The sequence below is a fragment of the Antrostomus carolinensis genome, unplaced genomic scaffold (genome assembly GCF_000700745.2).
Source record: "Antrostomus carolinensis isolate BGI_N321 unplaced genomic scaffold, ASM70074v2 scaffold7215, whole genome shotgun sequence".
NCBI classification, from domain to species: domain Eukaryota; kingdom Metazoa; phylum Chordata; class Aves; order Caprimulgiformes; family Caprimulgidae; genus Antrostomus; species Antrostomus carolinensis.
Window position 1 is genome coordinate 25935 of NW_010317013.1, and position 16284 is coordinate 42218.

Below are 16284 nucleotides of genomic sequence, written 5' to 3' on the forward strand. Positions count from 1 at the left end.
AATTATGTTACTAAAAGACAGTGGAAATTGCTTTGTAATACCAGAAGACTAGTAATAATACAAGTATTCTGCAGATGGAGCAAGTCCAGTTCTGTTTCATTAAGTATGGTTAGGTTTCACTATATTTAGAATCATAGAATCATGGAATGTATTGGGTTGGAAGGGACCTTCAAAGGTCATCTAGTCCAACCCCCCTGCAGTGAGCAGGGACATCTTTACTAGAGCAAGTTGCTCAGAGCCCCATCAAGCCTGACCTTGAATATCTCCAGGGACGGGGCCTCCACTACCTCTCTGGGCAACCTGTTCCAATCATCCACCACCCTCATATTGAAGAACTTTTTCCTTTGCATGTTTAACATCTTTGCATGTCAGCTTTTCTTTTGAGGGTGTAAGGATGCATACAAATAGACCTTTTGGGGGCAGAAATTAATTTGGACTTCTGTGTGAGCGAACTTTGTAGTATCTTTGCCAAGCAAACTGTTAAAGGCAGTGATACTTTTTTTTAAGCTAGATTAGTAACAACAGAAGTCTTGTATTTTTAGTTGAGCATATTCTTTGCACGTGGTAAAACTAGATGAGTTCTGAAAATCTGAGATGGCAATTAGTTTATCTTTTTTTCCATAAACAGTGTTACCTAATTGTTATTTATTGTGTAAGTTGTCATAAAGATTCTACTTGCTCCTGTTCACGGGTTTTATACAAATGCTTGCAGTAAGTTACCTGTCAGACCACTTACTATTTCATAACACATTTTTGTGGAGAAGATTGTGTCCTAAGTGACTATCTTTAGCCAGACAATAGTTACTTTAAACTGTTGGTTATGGCATTTTAGTATGTTAAGTGTTATGAATCTTGTAATCAGGATATTAAAAACTGGATATACTCAGAACTTGGCTGGACAAGACCCTGAGCAATGCACTTTAATTTGGACCTGCTTTGAGCAGGGAGTTAAGATCAGGTGATCTCCAGAAGTCTGTTTCAGCCTCCATTATTCTTTTGATTCTATGAACTTTAAAAAAACCTTTAGCCTTTTTTTGACCATTTATAGTGTGTATTGAAGTGTGTGTTGGGAATGGTGGAAATGCTAAGTAGCTCTAAGACTACTTATAATAGTTTCCTCTTTGAAGATAACCTCAGAGGTAACATTTACTCGAAAACTAGAGTTGCACGAAAATGGGGGATGTCACACAAGAGGTTGTGCAGTGTAAAAGCTTTATCACTGGTTTTGCTCAGTAAGCCATCAGAGTAGAAAATGGTGACCTGCATTAGAATAGGAATTCTATTAAGAAACTTTCTAATCAACAGAACTAACTTTGGTGTAAAGATATAGGAGAAAACTGCAGGAGACATAAATGAGTAAACCTGAAGAACAGCTATATTCCTTATACAAGGAGTGAAAAATACATGGATGTTCATATAGCTCAAAAATAATGGAGTTCTCAGGAGTTTTAATCAGGTTTTTCAAAGCACAGCTCACCATGTGTGGTAAGCAGCAAATCCACAGGAGTAATGTAATAATGCTTCATTTGGTTTTTGAAGGTCTGAAGGATCATCACTTTTATCCACATGTAAAAATTTTTAGTATGTTTCCTTGTTAAATTGCACATCACCTGAGTCTACATAGGCATTACATAATAATTTATGTCCCGTCATTCATATATTCCCATTCATTCGTATAAATGCATGAATTCAACTTTTTTCTTACACTCAAATTTTTTTTTTATTGCTTTGACTGGCACTTGCTTTATAAGAGAGTTCTGTGGTTATTATGTGATGTCTTCTAGGTTTCATGTTTTCTGTATTGGTTATTAAGTTTTTTGCTTTCATTTACGTAGTTCTGAATATTAATTCCTTAATTAGTTTATAGAATAGTCAAAATGCAGTAATCCATTTCTTTCCCTTTTAAGCAGGGTTATAGCTTGCTTAGTGTTCTTTCTTACATTTTAGAATGAGATTCCTCACATTTCAATGTGTAATCTTACTAAACATTAACTATTTGTTGCCTTTGAGTAAAAAGCAACTCAGCCTCTGTAGCATTTAGGAAGTAAATATGCAGATAGAAGTTCAGTTCAGACTCTGAAGTGTTTTCATGTGTCTAGAGAGTCTCTCTACTCAAGAGCTGTGGTTTCAGGGTTGTTCAAGGGTTGGATCCAAAAATGGTAAAGTGAGATGACTGCCTTCAATGTACGGTGGTTGTATTCAGTCTGGCACATTTTTCATTTGTGAGTAGTTGTCACCTGGAATACAGTCCTTTTAAAAAGTCCTTTCTCTTAGAACAACAACAGACCTTTTGAAAAGCATTTGTTTTATTACTGGTTTTGCTGCTTCCCTGAGTTCTCAGGAAGAAGGGAAGAATTGGAGGCTTTTTGAAGAACTTGACATATCCTTTATTTCCTCCCAGTGTGACTTATCAAACATGATGCAGAGAGTAATCTTAAGTTCTGTGCCAGCCACATTACAGCTGGTGTGTTTGCTCAGCCCAGTTAAGCCCCCTCTTATTCAGACTTAGGGAAAAGCTGCACTCCTTCATGAGAGATTATGCTTTTTAAAGCATTGTTTCTGTTGCTTTTTGCTTTAAACTGAATGTCTAAATATGCAAGTGCTATTTGTTTTCACCTCCATAGGTGAACAGAAAACTTCTGGATTCCACTTGGAGTTCAGAAACCCAAAGCGTATCAGCTTGCAAGGTGACTGGGTTAAAGGTTTTAACTTGTAAAATCTTGGTAAAATTCTTCACTGAATCCATCTCAATATTCTTGGTGAATTTTGTTTGAACAAGTTCATTCTCAAGTATATACAACTTCTGTGCAATATCATTGTTGCAAGTTATGTTAGGGGGAGGACTAATGATCAGTTTGGTTATGTTTTGAATATTCTTTGCAGTAGTGAGGAGCAAAGTAGAAATCCTTAAACTCCTGGATTTAAGGATTAGTGACAGATCTTTTGGGCAGCTACTAGAGGGCAAAATTCCAGTTACCAGTCACTCACTTCCTAAGGTTTGTCCTAGGAGGCTAGTTCTGTCTTTATAGGAGATGGCCATACCTCATTCTCGCTCCTTGGGAGTGGAGCTCAGATACTTTTTTTTTTTTTTTTTTTTTGCTCATTTTCCCACCTTTCATCTAAAAGAAGTAATGTCTTCAAATGTAGTTTCATAGTCACTTTGTAGAATGGGACTCAGGCTGTTTTCAGGAAACTGAGGAACTGAGTAATATTTTTTTTCCTCCTGCCTCCCTTCACCCCAGTAATTCTTGGATAGTATCTGTTGGTAAAAACTCTTCTTGAAATACAGAAGAACTATCTCAAAATTTTGGGAGGACAGGACCAAAGTAGGGTTAAAAAATAAGCTCATTTTCACAGCAGTTGATTGAACAGATGTGACTAAATGTGATGTGCAAGATAACAGGATTAAATGTCATTTTATATTTTGTTTATTTAAAAAAAGGGACAATTTGGATTCATCAAATACTGATTGGAATATAGTTAGAAGTAATTTGTAGATTGACTGTTTATTCTTGGGCTGAGTGGAGTTTGTCAATCAAATTTTGGTTGTAGATTTAGTTGAAGTAATTTGTGTATGTTTTCAATTTCATTGTAAATATATTGTTCTGATTTATACCTACATAGTAAACATTTTCTTAAAAATCAAGTAACATCTTTTTATTATTAGGAAGAAGCACTGCATGCTTTCATTCAGCCTGAGATTCTTGATGGCCCCAATCAGTATTTTTGTGAACGATGTAAGAAGAAATGTGATGCAAGGAAGGTAAAGACTGTCCGTATCTTCTGTGAAAACGACTTTTAGTAAACACCAGTCCTGACAATGGTGGCATAATCTTGTCTTTGCTTTATTTAGGGTCTGCGGTTCTTGCATTTTCCATACCTGCTGACGTTACAGCTGAAGAGATTTGACTTTGATTACACCACTATGCACAGAATTAAACTCAATGATCGTATGACTTTTCCTGAAGAGTTAGACATGAGTGTCTTCATAGATGTTGACGATGAGGTAAAGTGCTTGGTTTCAGAGAAAAGTCTTTAACTTTCTTGATGCTTCTCATTAAGAAAATTAAAATGTCAGTCTAATAAACCCATTTTAACAATGTTATTTGTCCACATAAGACGTTCTTTAGGTGTAGCAGTGTTCTAATTCAAAACTTTTAGATCTGTCCATGTGGATTTTTATTATATTGAAAAGGAAACATGTTCTCTAATCACTATAAGGTTTCCATGCTTCAATAAGAAGCTGTTTCTGATTTCTTACATTTTCACGAGTGATTTAAAAGCACAGATCTCAAGGCTTCCATGTATACTGCAAAACCAGAATGAAACATGCTTCTTAAATTTGTGTCTGAATCTGTTTTGGTCATAAGAGGAGAAGTACAGTTTTGAATCTCTGAACACTGGGGTTAGTTCAGAAAACATTAATAATTAATTATTTCCCTCTGCCTCACAATGTAGTGTATGCTGTAGAAATGAGTTCTGTACAATTTTTTTTCATTTGTATCTTCTGGCTTTTAACTCCTCTGGTTTTGGCCAAAATTAATTATGTGCAGTAATATTCACTGAAAAGTATTTAATGTGCCTTCTGCATTAAAGACTGAATTTATTCCTCTAATTGCATTCCTGAAAACATTATGTCACTTTGCTAGCTTGTAATGATATAAGAGAAATACCGCATTGAAACCGAGAGGCTTTTCTGGCTCTATACAAACCACTGGTTTATGAAGTATGCCATTTAAGCAATTTGATACCTCTCAAAGTTTTACTGGGAGGCTAAATGAGAATGATGATTGATCTGGGAGAACAAAACTTAAGACAAAATTAATAACTGTCAGAAAATCAGAAGAATTATCCAGAGGAAAGAGGATTAGGTAAGAGATGGATATACTGACTTGTACTAAATGAACTGCATTCACAGTGTTGTTGACATCATGCTTTTAAGCTAATAGAACATTAATCCGTCTTACTGTAGTACCTTGACTCTGTCCAATGAGTTGAAATGGATACAAAATTCTTTGTGGATGAAAATATTTCCAGTAAATAAATTCTGATTAACAGGGCAATGTTATAATAGGATTTGTTATCCGATATTAGATTTCCAGGTATTTAATTGAATTAACTAATAAATGGAACAGGGTAGTAACAGATACCCGGTTTCATGCTTGAGAAGATTGTAATTACCATTCAGTTGCACCCAAGACATGAAAATATTGATCTAAGAGATGGACTGAAGACAGCTACTAACACAAACAAGTCACTTCTCGATGCTGAATTGCAGATGTCTCTTGAGTCTGTGCGAAGTTTCATTGTTTTGCAGGTTGTAATTTTTTCATGTTTTTATGTCTTTTTCTATGTAGCTTTGAATGTTGCATAATATTAATATGTATGTCTTGTTTTTAAGAAGTCTCCTCAGACTGAGAGTTGCACTGATAGTGGAGCTGAAAATGAAGGCAGTTGTCACAGTGATCAAATGAGCAATGATTTTTCTAATGATGATGGAGTTGATGAAGGAATCTGCCTCGAAAGCAATAGTGCAGCAGAAAGAATTTCTAAAGCTGGCAGTGAAAAGGTATGTTTAAAAAATGCCGTAGTGGATCTGATTGGGATGGAGTTAATTTTCTTCACAGCAGTCTGTATGGTGCTCAGCTTTGGATTTGTGACTAAAACAGCATTGACAGCTCACCAGTGTGTTAATTCTTGCTGAACACAGTTGCACCGCACCAAGGCTTTCTGTGTTTCTCACTCTGGCCTAGTAAATGCGTAGGGCTAGGGGGTGGGCAAGAGGCTGGAAGGGGGAACGTAGCTGGACCAACTGACCTGAGTTTTTTAGAGGGATATTCCATGGCATATTCCCTGCTGTGTAATGTCGTGCTCAGCGGTAAAAACTGGGGGTTTTCCAAAGTAGTTGATGCTCAGAGACTGGTTGGGTGTTGGTCTGCAGGTGGGAGATGGTGAGTAATTGCTGTTGCATCACTGCATCTTCCCCCCCCCCCCCCCCCCCCCCCCCCCCCCCCTTTCCTTCACTTACTAAACTATCATTCTCTCTAACCACAAGTTTTCTCACTTTTGCTCTTCTCATTCTCTCTCATCCCACTCAAGGGGAGAAGTGAGTGACTGACTGAGTGCTTAGTTGCTGGCCAGGGTCAACCTGACACAAATGTAAATTATAAAAATGTAAATAATTCTGATATTGTGGGTGGGAGAATGGGAGAGTGTACTTTTATTCAAATTCCAAAAATTGGCACTACAGCAAAAGAAAGCTTGCAGAGATCTTTGAGAAGCCTGATTGAGTTTTCTTGCCAAGACAAAATTAATCAGAAGTCTTGAGTTTTATAGTAACATCTACAATGTATACTTCATTCAGCAAACTCATCTGAAATTTGGCCAATAGCTTTTATTCAGACTTTTTGGGAAGCTGTTTGGCTGTAACTGTTAACTTTCATAAATATTTAAAAGCTGACATGCATTTTAATCTGTGCATCTGTCCCTGTTTACAATTACATTAAACCATTTGAGAGGGTTTTTTGATAAATGTTCTGAATACTGTCAGTCTTAGCTGGAGGAAGGAAAGATAAATTAATACAGTCACTTGACTGGAACAGGGACAGAGTATTGTAATGTATCTGTAATGTAAATGTCATGTCCTAGTATTGACAGTACCTTTGGCCAGTTAATTCTTACTATTGTTGTCAAGGCAAACTAGCTGTCAAGCCATGTTCTTAGCTTTTTGGTTTGGATATCTTAATGATAGATGCAGTATACACTGAGAAATTACAGAGCATTTCCTCTATATAACCGAAAAATATTTAATTCTCTTAATACTTGTACGAGTCAATATTGTTCAGTTATATTTTTTAGTGTATACACAACACTGAAGGTATGTCCTTAGTGCCCTTTACTTCTATCCTTTTATCTATGAAAAGAAAGGTTTATGACAGCAAGCTCATGAGTGGTGTGAGAAATTAATTCATAGTGCTGAAAAACATTCCATGCGTTGCTGGTGTGCAGTATACATTAAGGGGCAAAAAGCAATCTTCAATACAGAGAAGGGTGATAGCAAATAAGTAAACTTTGTAGCTACAGGCAAGTTTGTCATTACTTTTGTTTCTTGTGTGGAGATCTGTTTAATACCTATCTAGCACAAGCATTCGTTAATTCAGAGCTTGTACATAGAAGTAACAGAAGTGCATTAAATTTAAAAAATGTTTCCATTCTTTTTTTCTTAAGTAATTTGGTCTTTTCTCTCTCTCTCTTCCCACCGGCAAAAGGGGAAATTCCTCTTTACTTCCATTTTTATTTTATGTACTCTTGTATAACATCTAGCATATCAGAGCTCTGATATTGTTCAGTGTCTATTGCAGTAATGCATTTCTGTTATAGATCTGTTTTGTAACATACAACTATTTATATATTTGAGTTCTTGTGATTGTTTTAAAACTTTTTAAAATTATCATTTGGTTACTATTCTTAATATATATCACACCTTTTTCTTCCCTCTCCAGAGTTCTTTACTGTATGAGCTGTTTTCTGTTATGGTTCATTCTGGAAGTGCTGCTGGTGGCCATTATTATGCCTGTATAAAGTCTTTTAGTGATGATCAGTGGTACAGCTTTAATGATCAGCATGTTAGCAAGGTAAAAATAGTATTTTTCATTATCTTGTGTACTCATAGATGAACAATTAAGTTCATGTTTTGCATGTGATTTTTTTCACCTGTATATAATGAAGCTGGTTTTATGCACAGGTGTTTCAGGCATTTATCTTGTTTCATATTCTCATCCTAATGTCCTGTCATATATATATGTTTCACTCATTAGCTTAACCAGTTTCTGGATATTTGTTTTTATTTATGTATGGGATTTTGTATGTTGAGGGGGAGGGGGAAAGGAGTGTTTCTTCTTCATGGTGAAGGAGGGATGGTTCATAAAGAAGCCTTTATTCATGTACAGACCAGACTGCTGTTAAACCTGTCCTGCTGATGCATTTCAGGTGTTACATGTATCCATAAATGTTACTGCAATCAAGAACTTGTATAATGTTTTTCTAGGAGGTTGCTACTTAAAAACAAACAATAAGATTATGTTTACATTCATTGTAAAATGAAGAGGCAGATCACTTTGAAACAGGTTTTTTTGCAGTCAGCAAATATGCAGAAATATTTTTAAAAATTTGAATGAATATTGTGTATTAATTACGTAATGTCATTTTTCCTAATGAGAATAAATGAATCTCATTTAGTGCAAGTTTCTCAAATAATCCTTAAATTGATTTTTTTTGTTAGATAACTCAGGAAGATATTAAGAAGACATATGGTGGATCTTCTGGAAGCAGAGGCTATTATTCCAGTGCTTTTGCTAGGTTAGTAGTACTGTGATACTACTTGTCTTTCTGGTAGTGTTTCAGTGTGATGAATGGCCAAGATGCATGTGCTTAACATATTAGCTTAAAATTAATAGTAGGTGCTCCAAATAGTTGTAAAAACTATCCTGACTACTGTTTCAGATCATTAAAATAATGTGATGTTTACTCTTTAAAATCTTTTTTAGTTAGTGTGTTGCTCAGATACATGTGATATAGCTCCTTGCTGAAAAGAACACCACACTGAAACAATTTTTTAAGTCAGTATTGTTCTTCTGTCTGGTAAATTTGGATAACTATTCTTTTCTCCACCAGCTCCACAAATGCATACATGCTGATATATAGACTGAAGGATCCAACGAGAAATGCAAGTAAGTTTTTCAGTTCTTGACTGGTAAGATTCTGTTGTGGAATAAGCAGCTGTTTTACATGTGATGCGTCCTAATTTCTGTGGGGATGGTAATAGTGGTATTTTTAGGGTAAGCTAAAGTGACTTTCATATAGGAAGCTTTTATAGCTTCTCATTACTCTTTTTATAATAAATAAATGATAGCTGGATTTATTTTATTCTTAATTGGTAAACTAAAATTAGGTATTACTTAATAGAGTAGAATCTCACAAATGAAACCTTTGGCACCTCACATCGTGTAGCTCCTTTTGGGGCATACTCATTCTTTTTGAGGAGCACGCAAGTTCAAAAAAGACGTGTACACTTGGGAGAGTTTGTAACATACCAGCTTGTAATGTGTCCAGTGGAGGAGCTAGTAAAGGATTTTTAAAAAGAACGTTTTATTTATCTTACGCTGCTGCTGTAAATATTTTAGGAGGAGGATGAATAGTTGTCTGCTTCCTGTAACTGCTTCTTTTGGGGTAAAGTTTTGAATTCCAGCACAAGGAACTGAGGATGACTATTAGCAAGAGTAAGGAAAGAAATTTGCAGTGCAAGAATGAGTAAAACAAGCTAATGGGTTTTGGAATGCAGACTGAAAAAACAAGCTAATACTAAATTTTCTTAAAAAAAATAAAATCCTAAAATTAATAAAGGTAGACTTGCAACCACTTCTATATCAGTATATTCTAAAAAGTGTTTTATGATACTTGGAGCAAATTTGTCATCTCATTTCAACAGCCTAATAAACACAAACCACACTTATTTTTAGTATCAATCTCTTTCATCATACATAGAGTGCTTTCAGACATGTTGCTAGTTTCTTTTTTCTTTGACTTTTCTATTATTTTTTCTGTCAAGTTGAACAATGGTATTTTCTTTGAGGAAATAAAGAGGGGGAAAAACTAAGTATCTGAAAATAAATTTTGCTGGCTTCTCGTTGTTTCTGACAATTCATGATGCAGGGGACTGCAGTTATAAAAATGTATTATTTAGTTTTAAAGTAACAGTATCTGAAGTAGATACTTTATATAGTTTTGAAGTAGATTCAACAGAAAGATACTGTTAAAATGTTTTATCAACAAATAGATAAAGTAGGAAGTCTTAAGAGCAACAAAAATTAATATTGTTTCAATATTTGAGTCACTGAAACAATATTGTTAATTCAGAATTGCATGAAGTGTAAGAATAAACAGCAGCCGTAAAAACAAAGTCTATGGGTCAGGAGCTGTCTTTGGAAATAGATTTTCCTGTCAGTGCTATGGTTGTTAATTTCTCAACAAGCAAATAAAGAAACCGAATCTGCTATTTCAGATTTCTTGAACATGCTAAACCTATTTTCAAGTCTGAAAAATTATTTACCCATTTCCTTGCGATAGGAGCTGCACCAGGATTGGAAGACAACTGTTATTTGCAAAAATGGATTCTTTTTTAAACATGAAGTATTGCATGTTCTGCTTGTCTCTTTATGCGACAAAATCTCATTAAATACACTAATTGTATTAAGTGCAATATTTATTTTATCACAATATAGACTATATCTTATGACTTTTATTATCAGCTAATTCACTTTCTAGGGTGGAATTTACCTTTATTGTAAAAACAAGTTCAAGTAAAATCATCAGTCTTAGTGTATTTCTTTACAACAGCAGAGCTTCCCTTACTGATACTGGAATATTAATCTTGTGCTAATACCATTTTCTTGTGTTGATGATGTATAATTAGGGGGAATAAAAGACTGACTTCGGTTTCATTTAAATAATGAAATAGAGAACAGAACATGATATAGTGGGAAATTTGGGTAGAGAAGAGAGGGAAGAAGGGAAGAAAGACAACTATTAAATATACCCATAATTCCCAAGATGTTGCCCCCCCATGGAAAATTTTTTTTAAAACTATTATTTTGTTGTTACTGACAGAGTTTCTTGAGGCACATGAGTATCCAGAGCATATTAAACAATTGGTTCAGAAAGAGAGAGAATTGGAAGAACAAGAAAAGAGGCAACGTGAAATTGAGCGCAACACTTGCAAGGTTAGAATTTCTGCTGAATAAACTAACAATACATTTCTAGTAAGAAATGTTTCTACAGTAAATAGTATTTTTTTTTGCCACAGTAAAAGGACTCTTGTGTAAGTGTATTTGTATTAATAACTCTTTAAAATGAATTGTACACCTATTGGAAGCTTGTACACAGTGGAGGCATCTGTCAGAGGTATTCAGCAGAGAGTTTTGTTGTGTTCATGTCTTCCATGTGAATTTGAATTGGTATTAAAACCAAAGCACAACTACAGTTAGTCTGACATCACTTGATTTCAGCAACATAAATTCCAAAGAGTATGTAATGCTGTATGTTAGATGTTTAATACCATTATATCTTTTCATATTGTGACCCTTTGCTTTGTGAAATGATATTTCTTAAACTGATTTAAAATAATTATTTGGCAGAAAGAGTGGAATCTTTTTCCAACCGTAGATTCAATAGTAACAATCAAAATATGACATCTATGACTTACAAGCATGACAGTCAGCTGGTCTACCTAGGAATCAAGTGATTATTTTATTAGAAGGTTCTCTATGGTTGCAAAGCGTGTAACTCTGCATGTGAAAAAGGAATTTCACATTTGTTGTTCTATGTGCGTTTTGGTTTAGATGATTTGCACACTGTTTTTGCACAGTTTAAAGACATTCTGGTCATAGCTATTGTACCCTAGCTTGCAAAACGATACCGGTATACATATATACGTGCTAGTGCTATCTGCTATGCCTTTGACATTTTCTATCTGCAGTTGTGTAACCAGTAAAAGGAAACTGTCCTATAACTGAAGTAGAGCTCAAGATGTATTTGTATATTAGATTGTTTGATTATAGGTTTGTAAACTTAAATATCCTCTAATATGAAAGGTTTTTGCAAATACGTTAACGATCACTTCCTTTTGTATCTCATAGATTAAACTGTTTTGCATGCATCCCACAAAACAAATAATGATGGAGAACAAATTAGAGGTTCATAAGGACAGGACACTGAAGGAAGCTGTGGAAATAGCTTACAAGGTATGCTATGCGTAACAGAATAGTTTAATTGTTAGATGTATGTAATATATGCGATGTATGCATATGTTTTTTCAAAAACCAAATTGAAATTCATTAATTCAAAGGATTCCTGGATGTATGTATACTGAAATATTTCTATTTTACAAGGGGGAAAACTAAACTCACAAATAAACCTTTATTAAATGTTTGGGGGTTTTTTTTGTGTATGTGTGCATGATTTAGCTAATGGATTTAGAAGAGGCTGTTCCTTTGGATTGCTGTCGTCTTGTCAAATACGATGAGTTTCATGACTATTTGGAACGGTCTTATGAAGGAGAAGAGGATACACCAATGGGTTTATTACTTGGAGGTGTCAAATCAACGTATATGTTTGACTTACTGTTGGAAACAAGAAGACCTGACCAAATTTTCCAGTGCTATAAACCTGGTGGTAAGAAATATAATTGCATAAAGACAAAGATAGACTAAAATTGTATATTGGGTAATGGCATGAAAATAAAGCTTTAATTTACAGTGTGTGAAAGAAAAACTTTGTGCAAAATTTTATGAAGCTGGTACTCAGAACTGCTTAGTGTCCTGTGTTGCAAACTTGTTTCTAATTGGAGCAGTTCTAAGGGATACTAAAGTTTGTCATACTGGAATGTTTTTGCCTCTTTGGCATTAAAATTGATCTGAAAATGAAATTATGAAATTGGTCTGCTTTTCAGATTCATTACTGTTAGTATTTAATGCAACCCTGTAATCAGTGCATCAAACAAGCATATGTGTGTTCTCTGTGCATGTTGGATTCTTTCTTATATATATATTTTTTTTCTTTTTCCTCTTACCTGCAGAAGTCATGGTGAGGGTTCACGTAGTTGACCTGAAGACTGAATCTGTTGCTCCTCCAATAAGTGTACGAGCTTATTTGAATCAAACAGTTTCAGAATTTAAACAGCTAATTTCAAAGGTAATTTAGTCATTAAGTACTTGTATTACAGAGTTTTCATTAATTCTGACTGTGGAAATGTGTCATAATTTAAATAACTAAAACATGATCCTGCACCTTTTGCAATTCAAACTGTGTTATGTTCTGTAGGGTTAAGTTAGTTGTTATAATTGAGCTTGTCTGTCTGCTCACTACTGCTAAGAGCAGCAATCTGCTTCTCACTTCCATCCAGCATTCTACCCTGGCTTTTGCACAAATTTAGCCACTGTCTAGCCACATTACTTGCTAGCTTACCAGATAATTAGTCTTTTGGGGAAGGTGAAGAGTCGGGTTCATGTTCTTTTGGGTTGGTAACTTGAACCACCTCACTGAGTATCCAGTCAGTGACAGAACTACTGAACTGTTACCATATAACTGAACCAACATTTGACTTCCCCCATTGGCTTCAGTAATTGAAATCAATATCCTAAAACCCCTCCTTTTCATCCTAGCAGCCCCTTGTTATTAAGATGCAGATTGATTTTTACATGGTCTTAAACCATGGGATATTACTGCTTCCATTGAATTGGAAGACAGACATTTTACATAGTCAGATCTGTGTAAAATAGTTAAGTGATGAGTGTAACTTTACAATATTTGTTATGAAACATGATTTCAGTAATTTGAATTGTCTAATTAAGAATTAAGTGAAGTGTGTGCAAAACCTGATGCTCGAGAATATCTTTTATTTTCAGTTGGTTCATACCCTGAATAATAAAACCAATTCTCTGTATTACTGGTCATTAAAAATTTGCCAGTTCTCTGCAAAGCCAAGCCATCTTAAGTCTACTGACCTTTTGGAAAAGCTAACACTTGCTGTGCATCAAGGATGGAGGAAAGGAACTGAGACTGAAAGGTTTGAGAGGTTTTCCCCCCACAATGTGTTTTGCAATTTATATGTCAATAAACAAACCTTCTCCTTCCCCTATGAATAATCTTAAAAAATGAAATACTTGTTTCCAGTATTTGAAATTACATATAACACACGTGTTGCCTTACTGTCAATGTCTTATTTTAGGCTACACACCTGCCTGCTGAAACAATGCGGGTAGTATTGGAACGTTGCTACAACGACTTGCGTCTTCTGAATGTTTCCAGCAAAACATTGAAAGCTGAAGGCTTTTTTAGAAGCAACAAGGTACTCTCTGACTGTTTAAAATTTTTTGTTTTGTGTATTTGTAGACTTCACTCTTGTGTTGTAAAAGGTATGGATGTCTGTATAGAATTTATAATGGGTAACTCACATATTTCACTTTGTACTGTGTGGGGTTTTTTAACTGGCAAATATTGTGGTGCTGATGAACACTGTAGGCTATGTATGAAACCCAGTGTTCATTACAAGGAAGAATCGGACATCTGGTGGATGCTCAGTGGCTCAAATGCTGGTGAGGTTAGCCTGCTTATGATGAAGATTTTTAAAAGCCAGCCCTCCTTAGGGAACAAAGGTTGGCATATTACTATGAAACCTATCTGATTTGTTTTCTAAACCTTCTGAACAGCTGTGCCTGCTCTCAGTATTAAAGTTCTTAAGAAACAAATGTCAGAAATAAGAGCAAGTTTTTGGTGGGTTTTTGTCTTAAATTCAATAATTTTTACTATGCAGATTTCCCCTAGCCAAATTGATACTGTTTGTCCAAAAAGACTTAAAAATGTTTCCAATAATAGTTGTGTAATGCATTCAGAAAGAGAGTAACTTATACGTAAAATGACATCTGTAGCATTGCCCTTTTTACTACTGTAGAAATAGTACATCTCTTAGCACATTTTGCACATCCTCTGTCTCTGAAATTTAAGCTCAAGAATGCACTATCCTCGATGAAGAAAGATTTAGCGAAGGCTTTGATGGCTTATAGCTGAGGAAAACAATGGCATTGACTTGTTACTCAGTTACTTCAAGCCCATTTATGTTGTCACTACAACACAGTGGCCTCTGGCAAAGGGAAAAGAGAAATTTATTCCCTTGTATTCTAATTTGCTCTATTGCTTACCCATGTGTACCTTTAAAGATTTCTTACTTATGATGTTATACTGGAAAATAAAGCCAGACTGTCAACTGCAGTTGTGGTGCTCATTGCTACCATAACTAGTGTTGATGTACAAGTGAAGGGTGCACGTGAAGTGATACCTAAATGCACTTCTGAACATAAAAACGTGTACTGCAGCTGGTCAGTCTGGTTACAGTTCAACCTTAACGTGATTATGAAAATAAGGAAAAGTGAAATAATTATTAAACTACAGACTTTTTAGTCTATTTTTTCTAAATATGTATTTTAATTTTTTTAGGGACATAATTTCTAATGTGTGCTCAATCCTATCTGTCTGCTACTGTTGCTTTTACTTTTATTTAAAATGACACTACATGATAAAACTTTTATTTATGTTCAGGTATTTATTGAAAGCTCCGAGTCTTTAGATCGTCATGTGGCATACACAGATTCTCATTTATGGAAACTTCTGGATCGTCATGCAAATACAATCAGACTGTATGTTTCATTACCCGAGCAATCACCTGGATCTCAGTTTAGACGAGCAGTTTATCAGAAGTCTAGTGGAGATTCAGGCAATTTGGATGAAGCCTGTGAAAGAGTAAAAGGACCTGTAGGTAATATGAAATCTGTAGAGGCAATTCTGGAAGAAAGCACTGAAAAGCTTAAAAGCTTGTCATTGCAGCAGCAGCAGGAGGGGGATAACGGAGACAGCAGCAAAAGCACAGAAGCCAGTGATTTTGAAAACATCGAATCGCCTTTAAATGAAATAGACTCTTCAGCATCAGCAGAAAACAGAGAACTTGAAAACCAAATTCAGATTTCCGATCCAGAAAATCTTCAGTCTGAGGAACGGTCAGATTCAGATGTGAATAATGACAGGAGTACAAGTTCAGTGGACAGTGACATCCTCAGTTCCAGTCATAGCAGCGATACTTTATGCAACGTGGACAATGCCCCACTTCCCTTAGCTAATGGACTTGATTCTCATAGTATCACAAGTAGTAGGCGATCAAAAGCAAATCAGGGGAAGAAAGAAACGTGGGACACAGCAGAAGAAGATTCTGGAACTGATAGTGAATACGATGAAAGTGGCAAGAGCAGAGGAGAAGTACAATATATGTACTTCAAGTCAGAACCCTACACGGCAGATGAAGGTTCGGGAGAAGGGCAAAAATGTATGTAGTTTTGTTTGGTTTTTTAATAATCCTGCTTTTATTACTATTTAATTCATATGCTGTGTTAAAAAGTCTAATGCCAGTATTGAAAAACTTGATTATATGTCAAATTAAAACTAATGGAAGTGCAAAGATGGGACATGGTGTCATGCTCAGCAAAAATCTAGCCTAATTTTGATCTTGTAATAAGTGATTACATATTTGAAGTGTCTTGCTTTTTTGTTTTTAAGGAAATGAAAAGCTCCCTCTGTGAATACATTTATTTCCTTATATTGAAAGTGAAAGGAGAATAGTTGTATCTGCTGCTGATGATTCACCTGTTTCAGAATGCAGTTATTTGCTGTGTTTCACAGAGC

The 16284-nt window shown here is 35.2% G+C and overlaps 1 protein-coding gene across 1 annotated transcript in view; it reads left to right on the forward strand.

Annotated features, from left to right (window-relative positions):
* The window catches only part of USP47 (ubiquitin specific peptidase 47), a gene marked incomplete at its 5' end in the record, with an annotated part of 39108 nt that overhangs the window by 12594 nt on the left and 10230 nt on the right, over positions 1 to 16284 (forward strand). The window contains 12 exons of the mRNA XM_029085071.1: positions 3668 to 3763; positions 3854 to 4006; positions 5402 to 5569; positions 7503 to 7634; positions 8282 to 8358; positions 8674 to 8729; positions 10666 to 10778; positions 11694 to 11798; positions 12021 to 12228; positions 12632 to 12747; positions 13784 to 13903; positions 15151 to 15928. Coding sequence (XP_028940904.1) covers positions 3668 to 3763; positions 3854 to 4006; positions 5402 to 5569; positions 7503 to 7634; positions 8282 to 8358; positions 8674 to 8729; positions 10666 to 10778; positions 11694 to 11798; positions 12021 to 12228; positions 12632 to 12747; positions 13784 to 13903; positions 15151 to 15928 — 2122 coding nt within the window. The remainder of the gene's footprint in view (positions 1 to 3667; positions 3764 to 3853; positions 4007 to 5401; positions 5570 to 7502; positions 7635 to 8281; positions 8359 to 8673; positions 8730 to 10665; positions 10779 to 11693; positions 11799 to 12020; positions 12229 to 12631; positions 12748 to 13783; positions 13904 to 15150; positions 15929 to 16284) is intronic.